At 36.6% G+C, this 15,463-nt stretch overlaps 1 protein-coding gene across 3 annotated transcripts in view; it reads right to left on the reverse strand.

Annotated features, from left to right (window-relative positions):
* The window catches only part of ZFR (zinc finger RNA binding protein), an 86,113-nt gene that overhangs the window by 45,133 nt on the left and 25,517 nt on the right, over window positions 1-15,463 (reverse strand). For all 3 annotated transcript variants that reach the window (XM_032851272.1, XM_032851271.1, XM_032851273.1), the window contains 5 exons: window positions 13,763-13,981; window positions 7,034-7,281; window positions 3,462-3,653; window positions 2,668-2,959; window positions 312-505 (listed from right to left, as the gene is read on the reverse strand). In XM_032851272.1, coding sequence (XP_032707163.1) covers window positions 312-505; window positions 2,668-2,959; window positions 3,462-3,653; window positions 7,034-7,281; window positions 13,763-13,981 — 1,145 coding nt within the window. The remainder of the gene's footprint in view (window positions 1-311; window positions 506-2,667; window positions 2,960-3,461; window positions 3,654-7,033; window positions 7,282-13,762; window positions 13,982-15,463) is intronic.

Here is a 15,463-nt window from a genome sequence, read left to right on the forward strand (position 1 = left end):
AAACTTTTAACAAAGATTCCTGTGATATTCCTTTATAAGTAACCTAAATTAATTTTACACATAAAGCATTCCTGCAACAAAATGACACTTTTTTTAGGGGGGGGTTTGGTGGTGCAGAGGGAGAGAATCTTAAGCAAGCTCCATGCCCAGCACAGAGCCCAACATGGGGCTCAATCTCACAACCCTGAGATCACGACCTGAGCTCAAACCAAGAGTCAGACACTTAATCAACTGAGCCACCCAGGCGCCAACAAAGTGACACACTTCTTTCCTATACTAATCTCACAGTGATGGTATTCTCAAGTCAATACCTCCTCCACATAATCGTGGCCCACTGGCTGTACATCACTCTGCAAAGCAGCAAGAGATGCAGGTGTGACTGGTTCTGAGACGGTGTCTGGCTTTACTTCTGGAATCTGTACAGAGGCGACAGGAGTGCTTTTAACACATTCGGTTCCCTTTAAGTCTTCTGTTTTATTTCCTGTTGATTGCAGCTTATTCCCACCTAGAGGAGCATAAAAGAATTACAGTAATTTCCATTTTTCTTTTGTAAATGTATAATCTGATACAAAAGAAATTTCAGATAAAGTTCTATTTTTTTCACCATTAGTCCAACTCCTGGTTGACATACAATCAGAATTTTGAAGAACACATCAACCACTTGGCCTTTTTCTCCTGTTAATGAAATAGATACCTGGATTTTTTCCCTTCTCCAACAACCAATGATCCTGTCCCCACCATGACCCTCATAACAACAAATACCTAAAAGGGGACAGCAAGTACCTAAAAAGGTAGGGTCTAAGCACAATTCATGTTTGTATCCCTAGTTCCCTCCCCCCAAGCAACTGGGTGATAGGATATCATATGATATATATATGATAGGATATCACCCAGTCCTGATAATACAAGAATTAGATAATGTAGCTGCTTTTGAGGTACCAACAATTTAAGGGAAGATACAAATAAATACTATGTTAAGTGCTATAATAAGTAGGAACACAGTGAAGTGGGAATGCTTAAAAAAAACAAAAAACAAAAAACAAACAAACAAAAAAACCCAAAAACCAAAAACCAAACCCCCACCCTCCCAAAACAAAACAAAACAAACAAACAAGCCCATGGACCCTTTATCCTCTAACATGATCCAGTTAGCAAAGGCTTCACTAAGGGTGTGTCACTTGAGCTGGGCTTTTTTTTTTTTTTAGATTTTATTTATTTATTTGACAGACAGAGATCACAAGTAGGCAGAGAAGCAGGCTCCCCACCGAGCAGAGAGCCCGATGCAGGGCTCGATCCCATGACCCTGGGATCATAACCTGAGCCAGAGGCAGAGGCTTTAACCCACTGAGCCCCCAGATGCCCCTTGAGCTGGGCTTTAAAAGAAGAGTAATTAAGTATGAATTTGGCCCAGAAGAAGGAAGAGAATGTCTAAATAGAATACTATGCACAACAATATGAAGTTTAAAAGACTATGGTAAATTCAAAGAAGACATCAGCATCAATTACTATGTAGGCAGACGTGATGACACATTCAGACTATGAAGGCCTTGAATGGATAATTAAGGAACATAGTTTTTTCCTACATGCAAGGAGAAGGCCACTGAAAAATTTTTAAGCAGGAGACTAGAACAATTTGACATGTATTTTAACAAAACGACTTTGATAAGCTTGGAGAGACTGGATGTGGTATAAGACAAAGCTCTGAGGAAGGGACTTTGAAGGCCTAAAACAAGGCAGCAGCTATGAAGAAAAAATACATCTTTTTGTAGAAATACTATAATAACAGAAACAAAAGGACTAAGTAAACAACCGAAGGAGACAATGAACAAGTAGAAATAATGTCAGTAAAATTTTCCACGTGAAAAAAGCAGCAATTTGAAGAGATTATTTCACGACATTCTTGTGACAGAATCAGATACTGGATGCCCACAGAAACCCATATAGATAATAACCAGGTAATTCCTCCAGCATAGCTTGAAAAGGTGGGAGTTTTGAGTTTGCCCAAGAGATTTTAAAGTTACTGCATACTAGAATGAATGAGACTACTTGTGAATACTGAGTGAGATGAGAACTAGAATCAGAATTTTAGAAGCACCACCATTTAATGAACATGAAGGCGGGAGACCCAAAAGAGACACCTGAGAATGGGGTGGACAGACACAGAATAGAGACTTTAAGCTTTAAGGCACAGCAGTCAACTGTGTCAAATGTCAGAGGAATCACCAGTGTGAGACTGAAAACTGGTCACTGGATTTGGCAATTAGATCTTTGGTAACTTCTGAAAGCAGTTTCAAAAGAGTAGAGTGCAAACAGTGGAACAGACTAAGGACTGGCTAAGAAGTGTAGAAGCAGAGAGAGTAAGAATTAGGCTGCAGCGTGGGAGGATTACAGTAATGAGAAAATGTCTGGGTTTTTTATTTTGTGTTCTTTAATTTCTCTTACCTTTTTTAAAGACTATGGAAACAGAGGTATACCAAAGAAAGAAACCATTAGAAGACGGAGGACTGATTAAAAATTCAAGAGAAAAAAACAGGTATGTGATCAAATAAGACCCCAGAGAAGAAGGCGGTTGGGTACAAGAGCATAAAACAGAAGGGTTAGGCCTGGCATGGAGGAGAAACATCACTTTGACAGAGTTAGGAGGAACACAGAATCTTCAGTACTTGCCAACAAAGTTTATTTTGGGTGTAGATGTTTTCTTGGCAGCCATATTTGTAGGCACTGCTGATACTTTAGTGTTGGATGTGCTATTAAGAGACGAGTTTCCTGTAGTTGTAAGACCTTTCACTGAAGAAGTTGCAATTGATGAAGTATTCACAGTACAATTGCTTGCTGCAATGCTTGAGGGAGAGGCAGTCGGTTTTGAAGCAGACACAGCTGTTGAAGAAGTAGCTTGGCTAACAACGTTTGGTTCTGTTGAAGGAATAGGTTTACCAAGTTTTGTGTGTAATTTAACCACCTACAAAATAAAAGCACATTTGTGAGAAAACTCAAAAAGCATTGATTTTTAACTTTTTTCTAAAAGAGTTTATTTTTTCTTCAGAAATCAAGGAAATGGGTACTTATCATTTTAAATAAAAACCCTAAAATATATATATATATACACACACACACACATCCTCTGCTTTAAACAACATAAACTAAATAAAATCCAGTCCTTTTTTGAGAACTCTGTGAATACCCTTGGATGCTCTGAGCGTGACAAGAGGAAAATAATCATACAACACATTTCCAAATGGAAGAATAAATGATCTAGTTTAATTCAAAGGAAAAAAGTCTCCAATCTTTCCCTCTTTAAGCAATGACTATTTGATGTTACCTTTAGGTATATTAGCATAGAAACAAGGCCTATAATCCACTCAAAGTTTTCAAGTTTTAAAGACACCTATATTTAAACCCTCCATTGAAAAAGTAAAAGAAAAAAGAGTAAGACATAAGGGTGTGTGGGAAAAAACACCTACTTTCTGATGCTTAGCACCACGAATGTGGGCAGCATATGCATCTGCTCCTGTACAAGACACATCGCAGAGCTCACAACGTAACTGATTCTGAGTCCCACGAGTAGAGTTGTTGCTGCTGCTGGTATTCTGTGAGGCTTTCAGTGCGGCTTCTTTTTTTTTATGTTTCTGTCCTTCTAAATGTTCTTTGTAAGTCTGTTTCAAACAAAAGGATAAATGTTGCTTTGCTAATTTTCTATCTATATCATTTGAAATTATTCAATTCTCAAATCTCTAGTACTCATTTAATAATGCGGGCTCAACAACTGTAAAAGCGACTGAACAAGAGCATGTGGGATCCCCTATAGATGTGATGTACCTGTAGTTCTCTGTACTTTGCTTACCAAGAATATACTTATCCAACACTTTGATCTGCAAAGGACTTTCATACATAGCCATATTAACAATATAAGGTAACCACACCCAGTTTTAAGAATTTGAATCTTCTACTGCTTATGTATAATGATGGACAGAGTGACCATTCCACAAACTATTTAACTGTAGAATTAAGAGGAGAGAGGAATGTATCTATATCATGAAAAAAAAAAAGTTACTGTATGGTAACAAGACATTTTATGAACAGGTATGTTTATTTATAAAACTAACTTTTCTAACTCAGAATGTGTTTTTGTATAGAACCCATACCATCCTAAACAAAAACTTATCTAAAATACGAAACAGCCAAAATTACATATATTTGCAAGGAAAAACAGTATTATTGTAATATTAGCCAATAAAATAGTGAAACTATATTAAAAACTATCTGGGGATGCCTGAGTGGCTCAGTCAGTTAAGTGTCTGCCTTCGGCTCAGGTCATGATCCCAGGGTCCTGAAACTGAGCCCAGGTTGGGCTCTCTGCTCAGAGGGGCGCCTCCTTCTCCCTCTCCCTCCTGCTCCTTCTGCTTATGTGCTCGCTCTCTGTCAAATAGATAAATAAAATCCTTAGCAAAACAAAACAAAACAAAACTCTAAAAAACAACTGTCTGGAATCAGCTGATAAAAGGTAGCAGATTTATTAAAATGAGGAGGTTAATAAGGACTGCTGTTTCTTTTTCCTTGAGTGGGGCCAAATAGTTCCTCTTCCGTGTTTTATTTTTAAAATTATTCTTAAGACAGACGTATCATTAGCATAAATCTGTATATTCATCACAGAATTTTGGAGCTGGATGGAAGTTTAGAGATTACCTAAAACAATGATTTTCTAATTTTTAAACAAGAGAATCCCTTCTCCAAATGAAATCTTATGCAGAAGTAGGGGAAGTTGCTCTGTTTTGAAACAAAGAGGGAGACCTAAGACCCAGTCATCTGATTCTCCTCTCATTATCTACAGTGGCCTGACGTGGCTCCATGAAGCAGTCTGAGCCTCAATTATTTAGGGCAAGTCCTTAATAGTGAGGAAACAAAAGCCCAAAGAAATGAAGGTCTCCAACTGTCCAAAGCCACAAAGTGGCAGAGCCAGGTCTGGGAACCTTAAACCTGAACCTTACTCTCTCTCCTCATGTCCAGACCTAGGTTCTAACTTAAAATGCCAATGATGCTTTTCTCATTTGCCCCTTAAGGCACTGCCTCCGACTTGCAGAAGTATCCCTGGCCTATTCTTTCATAAAGATCTAGGCACTCCAAACTGATGGTCAGCTTTATAGATATCATCCTAAATGCTACTTTTTACCTATGATCCTAGACCCATGTTCTATCATATATGGGTACCAGATACTCAACACATCTCTTAGGCCTACATTTGCCACTCACGGCATCATCCCCTCTCAACAGCCACTGCAGAATAGGATATACTCCTTCCATGTTTAATCCTGGGTCCCTGCCAACATTCCCTACATCCTCCCTCTCCCCCCCACCATGTAATCACAATGAAACGATTTCCTATCACACTCAAAATAGGGAGAAACAAGGATTTATGGAACTAGTCACATATATTAAATATTCCATAATTATTCCCTAATTTGTGTAACTCAGGGAATGCTGGTAATTGAAAATAATCTAAAAACTCAGTATTAAGAAGCAGATACAACTAATCTAGTAAATTAAGAAGAATGTATATAGGTGGGGCAGAGACAATATAACTGAAAGAACCTACTACAGAGGCAAAGACTGTTCCTTTACCATAATATGCCTTTTATCTTCCAAACTGCTTGTCAATTCTTATATAAAAAGACATTTTTCTTTTTTTTTAGATTTTATTTATTTATTTGACACACAGAGAAAGAAATCACAAGTAGTCAGAGAGGCAGGCAGAGAGAGAGGGGGGGAAGCAGGCTCTCCGCAGAGCAGAGAGCCCGATGCGGGACTCGATCCCAGGACCCTGAGATCATGACCTGAGCTGAAGGCAGAGGCTTAACCCACTGAGCCACCCAGGCGCCCTATAAAAAGACATTCTTAAAGAAATTAACAAATAACGTCAGGATAAGGGTTCAACACATTAGACTTTATAAACACTCATGCCGAAATCACATTTTAAGGTATAACAATCAGGAAAAAAAAAAAGAAAACCTAGGGAAAAAAGGGAATAAATATTTTACATGCTTCATTAGTTGATATTTTTGAAAAAGACACTTCCCCACATCTTTCTTGTTCCCAAAGTTTCTATTCCTTCATAAAGGAAATTACACAGAAATAAGTAACATTCTATAAAACATATACAAAAGTTAGCCTTATTAGAAATGTTATCCTGCAAATAAAAAAAAAAATGTCATCTTGCAAACTACAGATTGTTAAAAGAACTTATTTTAAGGACTTTCAAAACTCCAGAAAGACAATTTTCTTCTGCTATTTATATGCTCCAAAAAATAACACATTTGACAAAGTCCTCTCATCTTTAATTCAAGTATATAAAACTGAATTATCTCTACGGTCATCCTTTCTCAGCTACAACATTCTATTCATATAGTCATGGACCTCGAACAAGAGCTAAGGAAATCAAAAGCCAACTGTGTTAAGTTGAAGAATTTTGTATAAAGGCTTTATAGAGCAAGCTGTGACAGTTAAAAGAAATAAAAAGTCAATCTTAGGGGCGCCTGGTTTAAGCTGCTCCTTTGGCTCAGGTCGTGATCTCAGGGTCCTGGGATTGAGCCCCGCATTGGGCTCTCTGCTCAGCAGGGAACATGCTTCCTCCTCTCTCTCTGCCTGCCTCTCTGCCTGCTTGTGATCTCTCTCTGTCAAATAAATAAATAAAATCTTAAAAAAAAAAAAAAAAGTCAATTTTATCCCCAACCCTAATTAATTTAAAATTAAAACTTTTAAGTTAAAGTTTTATTTAAGGGGCAAATTATCTTTCATGAAAAAAGTATAATTTGCCCGTTTTCATTAACATAATCATTTCTAAGGTTTTTTTAAATAGAATTCTTATGTCTCAATACAAATACTTCTTAAAAAAAGACCGTTTAGTGAAATATGTGTATGTGTTAGCTAAAAGCTAACAGGAAAGAAAAGGTAAACCTTTTCTGTGAGTGTGAGACTATCAACCATACTTGACTACCAAAAATAACTTGAAGGCTCGTAGTAAAACATACAACATAAGTACCTGTGGTCCAGCACAGCTGATCTTACAAACATCACAATAGTGAATCTGGGGCGGTTTGGGAGGCTGTTTTGGTTTCAGTTGTTTGTTTTGGAATGGTGCTTTTTTAGTAAAGGTGGTCCCTGTCCAGGCAGCTGTTGCAGCAGCAGCTGCCGCCGCCGCCGCTGCTTGCTTCTGCTGCTGCTGCTGCTGCTGGTAGTAGGAGGATGCAGCTGAATACACTGCTGCTTCATAACCTGAATAAGACGTACCTTACAAACAAAATCAAACAAAGATTACGTTACATAATTACAACAGGCCAAGTTAAATGCGTTGAATTTAAATTCAATAAATTTTGCTAGTAAAGGCAGGTTTACATGTGCGTATTTACAAATAATGAGTAACTCACAAAACCTGGAAAAATTATAAGTCAATCAACAAATTTTTAACTCAACACATGTCAGGTGTTATAAAGATCTAAGAGTGTAAGATTTGGTCTTTGACTTCAAGAAACTTCCCAGTTGATGGGATACAACAGTGATAAAATATACATGGTTACAGAATCTGTTAGTATTTCCCCAAAGAGAATTCCTCTGCATACATTTTGGAAGGGCTGAACTTGAAGGAGAGTTTGAACTAGGATATTAGACAGGAAAAGAATTCATTTAAGTATATGCTTGATGCCTGAGAGGACAGAAGATTTAAAGGAACAGAAAAAGACTTTGAATCCCGGTGACTGAGTGATGGGTTGTGCAACTAATAAAAGCAAGGAGTTGACAGAAGCTGCTTTGGAGAAGCAATGTGAAGAAACCTTAGCAGAAGTCTGTGATGTGAAGCTGGAGTTCAGATGAATATGTAAGATAACAGACAAAAAATTTTGGAATTAGTAACGAAATACATTGGTTCTCATTTTCCAAAAGAAAATGAGCACTGTATTTTCTGGCTGAATGAATGGGTTGATTCTATTCATATGGATTCCATCCATACATTTCCATTGTTAAAGTCTCTAATGAATAAGCACAACAAGCTAGTTACTGATGCAGACATAACTTATACATGCTGCTTATGTTCAGCGATTTATAGACTTAAAAATCTATAGAAGTTTTAAATTTGACAAAGTTACTGATTTTACTTATAAGCCTATCTCAAAACTAGAAAACTTATCCCTTTTCTAAACTGAGGTCTCTGGAAATTTGGTAGACTCCCTATTTATCGCACAGCAAGACTTCTTTTTTTTTTTTTTTCTGAAGTGGAATTGAGTGGAGCAAAGACATGTAAGGCTCAAGAAAAATATTTCTAGTTGCCAAGATGGCACAGAAGAAATAGTTAAGGAAAACTAAACTTTTTGGTCTCTTAAATGCAGACTGCTATGTTGAAAAGACTTATGACCCACTAGCTCTGAGGCCATCTACATACACAGGAATGAAAACATGAATTGGAAAGGTGAGGATTTAAGAAGCGTGATAAGTGAGAATAACAAGCACCTGAGACTGGAAATATCTAGAAAACAGTGCAATCAAGTAATTTGCATGAAAAGCCTTCCTAGACTTTTATGTCAGGCTATTAAATTATATAAGTGCTTATAAAGATAGAAAGTATTTTGAGAAGAAAATATCTAAAAGTAAAAACATGAAGAGGCAGGTAGGCATATTAATAATAAGGATATGATCACATAAGAAACAATCAGATAACAACTGATATAACTGATCAAAGGAGAAACTTCTGGCCAGTCTTACCAATGTCCTATGGTACTTAAAAATGTGGCAGAAGACCAAATGTCTTCAACGTGATAGGCAGAAATATGCAGTTTAAATTTCACTTTTAAAGCACCATAAATTGTCTAGTTAAAATTAACAGAGCTATTTTTAAGTTGTAACTGGCTAGGACCATGATTTTTATCTGAAAATTTTTAAAGATATTTTCCAAATGACTAGCTGTTGTGTACAGAAACTAAAAATACCACTTAAATGTAACCTCATGAATTAATGTATCAAGAAGATAAAAAGTAGCATAAGGGCAATAGCATCCTACAACGCTGGATGACCAGGACTTTCAGCTTTTTTTAATTGAAAATCCACAGTATTTGGGGCAGTGTTCCAGACACAGTGAAGTCTCAAAACAGATCTATAAGACAACTATTATTATCCTTACTTGACAGATGAGAAAACAGGCTAAGAGACTGTGAGGTGCTTTATTTTTTTTAAAAAGGATTTTATTTATTCGATAGAGTGATCACAAGTAGGAAGAGAGAGAGGGGGAAGCAACTCCCCACTGTGCAGAGAGCCTGATGTAGGGCTGGATCCCAGGACCCTGAGATCACGACTGAGCCAAAGGCAGCGGCTTATTAACCCACTGAGCCACCCAGGCGCCCCTGTGAGGTGTTTTAAACACTGAGTTATTTAAACCATAAAAATCACCACGCTAAGCTTAATATTTACAAACTAATCTTCATTTGCGTATCTGTAGTCTAAAACTAATAAAAGGTAAGCTTAACTATATAGCTTACTACTTAATCTCCTATGACTATTGGCAAACAAATGTACATTTCTCATAAAAGCACTACTGGAAAGTAAATATAAGGTTGCATCTCTAAATAAAAGCTCAATTTCTGAGGGCTAAAACATTTTCACTTAAAAAGTACTTATATTAGGAGCACCTGGGTGACTCAGTCGGTTAGCACCCAACTCTTTATTTAGACTCAGGTTATGATCTCAGGGTTGTGATATTGAGCCCCATGTTGGGCTATGTGCTGGGCGTGGAGCCTGCTTGGGATTCTCTCTCCCTCTCCCTGGCCTCTAGGGGGAAAAAAGTACTTTTATTAAAAATCCTTATCAATTAGGGGTGCCTGCGTGGCTTCAACTGGTTAAACGATTGCCTTCAGTCAGGTCATGATCCTGGAGTCCCAGGATCGAGTCCCACATCGGGCTCTCTGCTCGGCAGGGAGTCTGCTTCTCCCATTGATGTCTCTCCTCTCATGCTCTCTCTCAAAACAATAAATATAAAATCTTAAAAAAAAAAATCCTTATCGGGGCACCTGGGTGGCTCAGTGGGTTAGAGCCTCTGCCTTCGGCGCAGGTCGTGATCCCAGGGTCCTGGGATTGAGCCCCACGCGGAGCAGGGAGCCTGCTTCCCCCCTCTCTCTCTGCCTGCCTCTCTGCCTACTTGTGATCTCTGTCTGTCAAATAAATAAATAAAATCTTAAAAAAAAAAAAATCCTTACCAATTAGTAAGTTACAAATTAAGTTGAAATATTATTTTTAAATACAATGTACAATATCAGAAACAAAAACCTATCATTTCAGTAGTAAATTCAGCATGTTATAAGCCACCATTTAGCAGGTACTGAGATTCTAGAACTAAGTTTAATGAGATGAAAAAAACAGCTGACCTAAGTTGTAGCTGATATAAAATTGCATATACAGAACTCAGAAGTCCTAACAATGATTTTTTTTGATGGCAATTTCACACCATGTATCACTTTTTTTTTTTAAAAAGTGCATACTCTTTGATATACTGGCAATTTCCAGGAATTTAAACAACTGGCAAATTTACAAATCTTTTCATACAAGGATTATTTTACCCACTGTTGTTTCTAGTTTTTCCATAATATGAAACTTAGCATCCCAAGAAAGAAACTTTAAAATCTATATAGTACAACCAAACAATAAAATATTATGCAGCCATTAAAACTATGTATTTCTAAGTATAGATTCTGACTTCTAAATACCATATTAGAAAACGCAGCTTCTTTGTGAAATGGCTGTGAGTTTTTGGCATGAAATGCTTTAAGTGTATCAGTAATGTCCTACTGTGGAAGAAAAAAAAGGAAAAAGTGCTCAAAAAATAATGATGCCAAGTCCAAAAGCCTCAGGAGCCAGTTTGAAAAGGATCTCATTGGCCAAAATTGAGAAAGTATGTGCCTCAAAAAGAAAAATGAAAGTAATGGATTATACCACACTGATCAAAAAATACTGAGTCCACAGTAATGCTAAAAAGAGGTGATGCTTCCTTAGAGAAGAATGCTGAGAATCAACGTAAAAAGATTTTATATCCATCACTGTAGAACTTGATTCATTTAAGAGACTTTCAAAGGATCCAACACCATAGTCAAAAGTAGTTTGGGTAACAAGCCCATAGACTATTTGGATAGGTAGAAAGGGGAAAAGGTATCCTTAAAATGGAGAGATCTGCTAGTCACCACTTTAATAAGTGATTATACCTGCCATCAATAAGGAATTTATAGCATTACTTATGTGCTCCTGATGTGATGAAATGCTAAAGCTCACTCAGGTAGTTTTATTGATTAAAAAACTGACAAAATCTAAGCATAAAGAAAGCAGATAAATCTGGATTGTGGATTTTATAGGACAACTGGCCTGAACTCTTAAAAAATGTCAAGGTCAGGAGACAAGATAAAAACAGGAGATTATTCCACATTAAAGAAAACTGAAGATATGACAACCAAGTATAATCCACAATCCTTGGTTAGAACCTGAATTTAAAACAAAACAAAAACACATCAAACACAGAAAGCTCAGCCATAAAAAACACTTGTGGACAACTAAAAAAATTAGATAAATTCATGTTCAATTCCTTTTAATGATATTTGCATGTGGTTATGTAACAGAATACTCTTATTCTTAGGAAATACAGGCTGAAGAATTCTAGGCAAAGCACCAGGTCATCTGCAACTTATAATGCTGACCCATTTGAAATGTTTCAAGAGATAAAGCAAGTATGACAAAATATTAATAGGTAAATCTAAGTAAATGGTATACAGACTTTACACTTTTTTGAATTTTCTGCAGAATTAAAGTTCTCTAAAAGAAGAAGTTGGGGAAAAACATAAATCAGAAGAATGATGTATCTCATACTTAGTGACATGCACAAACATTCACAATCAGAAAAAAGCAACTAACAAAATAGTATGTGTTGGCCAAATTCACTTTTATTTAAGAAAAAAAAAAAAAAAAGGTATATACTGCATATGTATATTTCCACGAGGAAAACGAGAAAGACATGCACCAAAATGTTAATGGCAATTGGCATCTAGGGGTACATGTCCTGTGATTTAATGTTTTCTTTTTTATCTATAGTATCTAGTTTTAAATGATGTATTATTCACATAATATAGCAATAAATAAAAATAATTAACTTCATCCTGTTTAAGATATATCCAAGCAACTGAGACAAAGGAAGAGAGACAGAAAAGATAGGACAACATGGAAGACAGAAGCAGTTAACGGGAAAGGATACTGTTGTACTCCTTATTTTGTTGAATGTGGACATTAAAAAAAAAAAAAATGTTCAGTCAGAGCTCACTAAAATTATTCCACTTAGAGTTATAACTGATTAATCAGATATAAATAAAAATTAGTCAGAGATAAAGAGGGCCAGAAAGGTTGTATCTGGTCAATCCTGAATGACAGATCTAGGAATTAACAACCTCTCCTCACTCCCAATTCATTTCTGCATGGTTTAACTTATAAATCTGTCTCCACTGCTCCTTTTGGCACCCTTTTGGCCCTCGAGATAGAGACAGACACCCTAACAGACCCTGCAAGGCTTTTCACATGACATTTCTAGCCTTATCTCTTGATATTTACCCCATATATCCTAGATTCCAGCCACAAAAAACTTGTTACTAAATACTCCAGGTCAGCCTAATTCATCACCATATCCCTAGCACCCAGCACAAGAATTTAGCATAGGATAAGAAATAAAAATCTCTGAAAAACAGGGCGCCTGGGTGGCTCAGTCCATTAAGCGTGTGACTTTATTTTGGCTTAGGTTGCTGTCTCTGGTCATGGGATCAAGTCCCGTTTTGGGCTCTAAGCTGGGTGTGGTCTCTCTCCCTCTCCCTCTCCTCCCCTGCTTAAGCACACGCCTGCACACTCTCTCAAAGCAAACAAACTCTGAAAAAACAACAACAAAATTTTTATTCATTAGTAGGCTTTTAACAAGCAAACTGGATGAAATAACTAAAACTGCCCATACTGCCTTAAATCCTCCATAGAACAAGACAAGGTACAGAAAGATAAATAAAATGCGTAACAAAATAAACCATACAGAAGTACAAGGTTACATGTCTACAAAAAAAGCAACATGTGATTTTAATCACTGAAATAATGCAAAATACCTTAGCTAGAAATTAGCAAAAACAGTGGACATAGCAAGATTTTAGTGATATTTCTCTTAATATAATGATTATTTAAGGAAATACGTAATTTCCTTAATAAAATAAACATATAATTATTTAAGATAATAGAGCTATTCTGTCCTTCCAAGAGACGTATGTTATATAACAATCTTATGGATATTTACAAAGGCTACCCAATATTTTCAAGATTTATTCCTGATAAGAGTTCCCTGGTGGCTGAAATAAACAATACAATTTGTCAGTGTTAGTCCTTGAATGTTAACCTGAAATTTTCAAATTCATTTGGAAAAGTCAGAAAAAAAATGACCCTGTAAAATACTAGGTGTTATTTTTTCTAACTGCAATGCTAGGCCAGGACTCATGGCTGGCTTTCAAATGCCCAAAGAGAATTTTACGTTGTTAATTATCTCCTGGCTTAAAAAAACAAAAAGCCCCAGAACACAACTTATTATGGTCCATTTGTCACATTATACATACATATATATCGACACCTATCAATTCAAGTCTTGCTACTGGGACTAAGATTATTCCACAGAACATCAAGATAGTTTCTAATTTTGTTTACTCATTCAAACACAGTTTATCCGTCTTACCAGAATAAGTAACTGCCGTGGTACTGTAAGTAGCACTCTGGGTATAGGATGGCACCACAGTAGCAGCAGCTGCTACTGGCTGTACGGTGGAAGATACAGGATAAATGGAGAAAGTGGTGGTAGCTGGACTTGGTGTGGCTGGTTTTATGGCTGTCACTTGTCGAGTTTGCTGGGCTTGTGTATACTGAGTTGCACCTTGGCTATAACCCGCTTTGGGGGCTAAAATCGAAAAGAGATTTCAGAAAATGAGAAAGGTGAACCTTAACAGTTATTGTACCAATATTCTTGAAAATTAGAAAAGTATAAACACCAACTATAAATCTGATGCCAGCAATTTCTTCCTGGCAAAGGTTTGAAATTTTTATTACCAACTGAGTAAAATATAACCTTTACATAAATTCATTTATCATCCCTTCCCAGATGCTTTCCATGTATTTCCAAAATGGCATTTTTGTCCAAATTTACAACTACCTGTAATAGCAATGCCACTTAAAATAGGTACTAATAAAGTTTTTAGGTAAAGGGGTGTGTGTATATGTGTGTGTATTGAGTCAGTTAGTTTAACCTGAGGGTTATGCTTAATATTGTGAACAGAATAAAGAGCCTCAAATATGATTTCAATTCACAGTAAAACTTTCAAAATTTAATTATATCGGATGTGTTCATATACCATTCATTGCCTTTTATTAATTCCTCTATGGTGAATGTCAGTCTAATTCCAACTCACAAAGTGCCACTGACTTAATTCTTCAAATATCAATAGCTTGAGTGCAGCTGTTTTTAAATGGCTACCATTGGGGCACCTGGGTGGCTCAGTGGGTTAAAGCCTCTGTCTTGGGTTCAGGTCATGATTCCAGGGTCCTGGGATCAAGCCCCGCATTGGGCTCTCTGCTCAGCAGGGAGCCTGCTTCCTGTCCACCCCCCGCCGCCTGCCTCTCTGCCTACTTGTGATCACTCTGTCAAATAAATAAATTAAAAAAAAAAAAAATCTTAAAAAAAAAAAAGGCCACCATTCACATTTCGCTACCTTTGACCATATTCAAAATAAATGTATGCTTTAAGAAGCTTATGAACTGTTATTATCAAGCCCTAAATTAATAATTAATCTTATTAATGATCACTAAAGCATACAAATCACTTTATGCTTAGTTAAGGCACCTTAAATAAATAGCACTTAACAGTTTATAAAACTGTTATCTACAATTATAAAACCTGATCCACACAACACACAGATGAGGACATTTTACAAAAGGAAACTAATGTCTAAGAGCTAAATGGCTTACAAGGCACACAGTCAACATCAGAGCTAAGACTAAATCAAGACTCTTCTGACTCTTTAACACAATCTAACTTTGATAATTAACCAGGAAGTTCGCTACAGATCAGTGTACCCACAAATTATTAGAAAAGAAACTATAGAAAAGTTGATCATTATAATTCAAAATATTTTTATATCACTTTTATGGGACTCATAGAAATCTTAGAAGTACCCCAGAGTCAACTACCTCATTTACAAATAAGAGAACAGAGATGAAAAGAGTAAAAATCACTCACCCACATTAGTGGTAAAGCCAGTACTAGAAGCCAGTCCGATTCTTTCCTAATCGGAGGCTCTACCCACAGTCTCATGGTCCTTAAAAAATTAACTAAAATAAACTGTCTGCTTCTCTGAACTCAGCTTTGTTTTAGAAATTCTCAGCA

This window comes from Lontra canadensis, unplaced genomic scaffold (assembly GCF_010015895.1).
Source record: "Lontra canadensis isolate GAN:19392208 unplaced genomic scaffold, GSC_riverotter_1.0 scaffold5, whole genome shotgun sequence".
Classification (NCBI taxonomy): Eukaryota; Metazoa; Chordata; class Mammalia; order Carnivora; family Mustelidae; genus Lontra; species Lontra canadensis.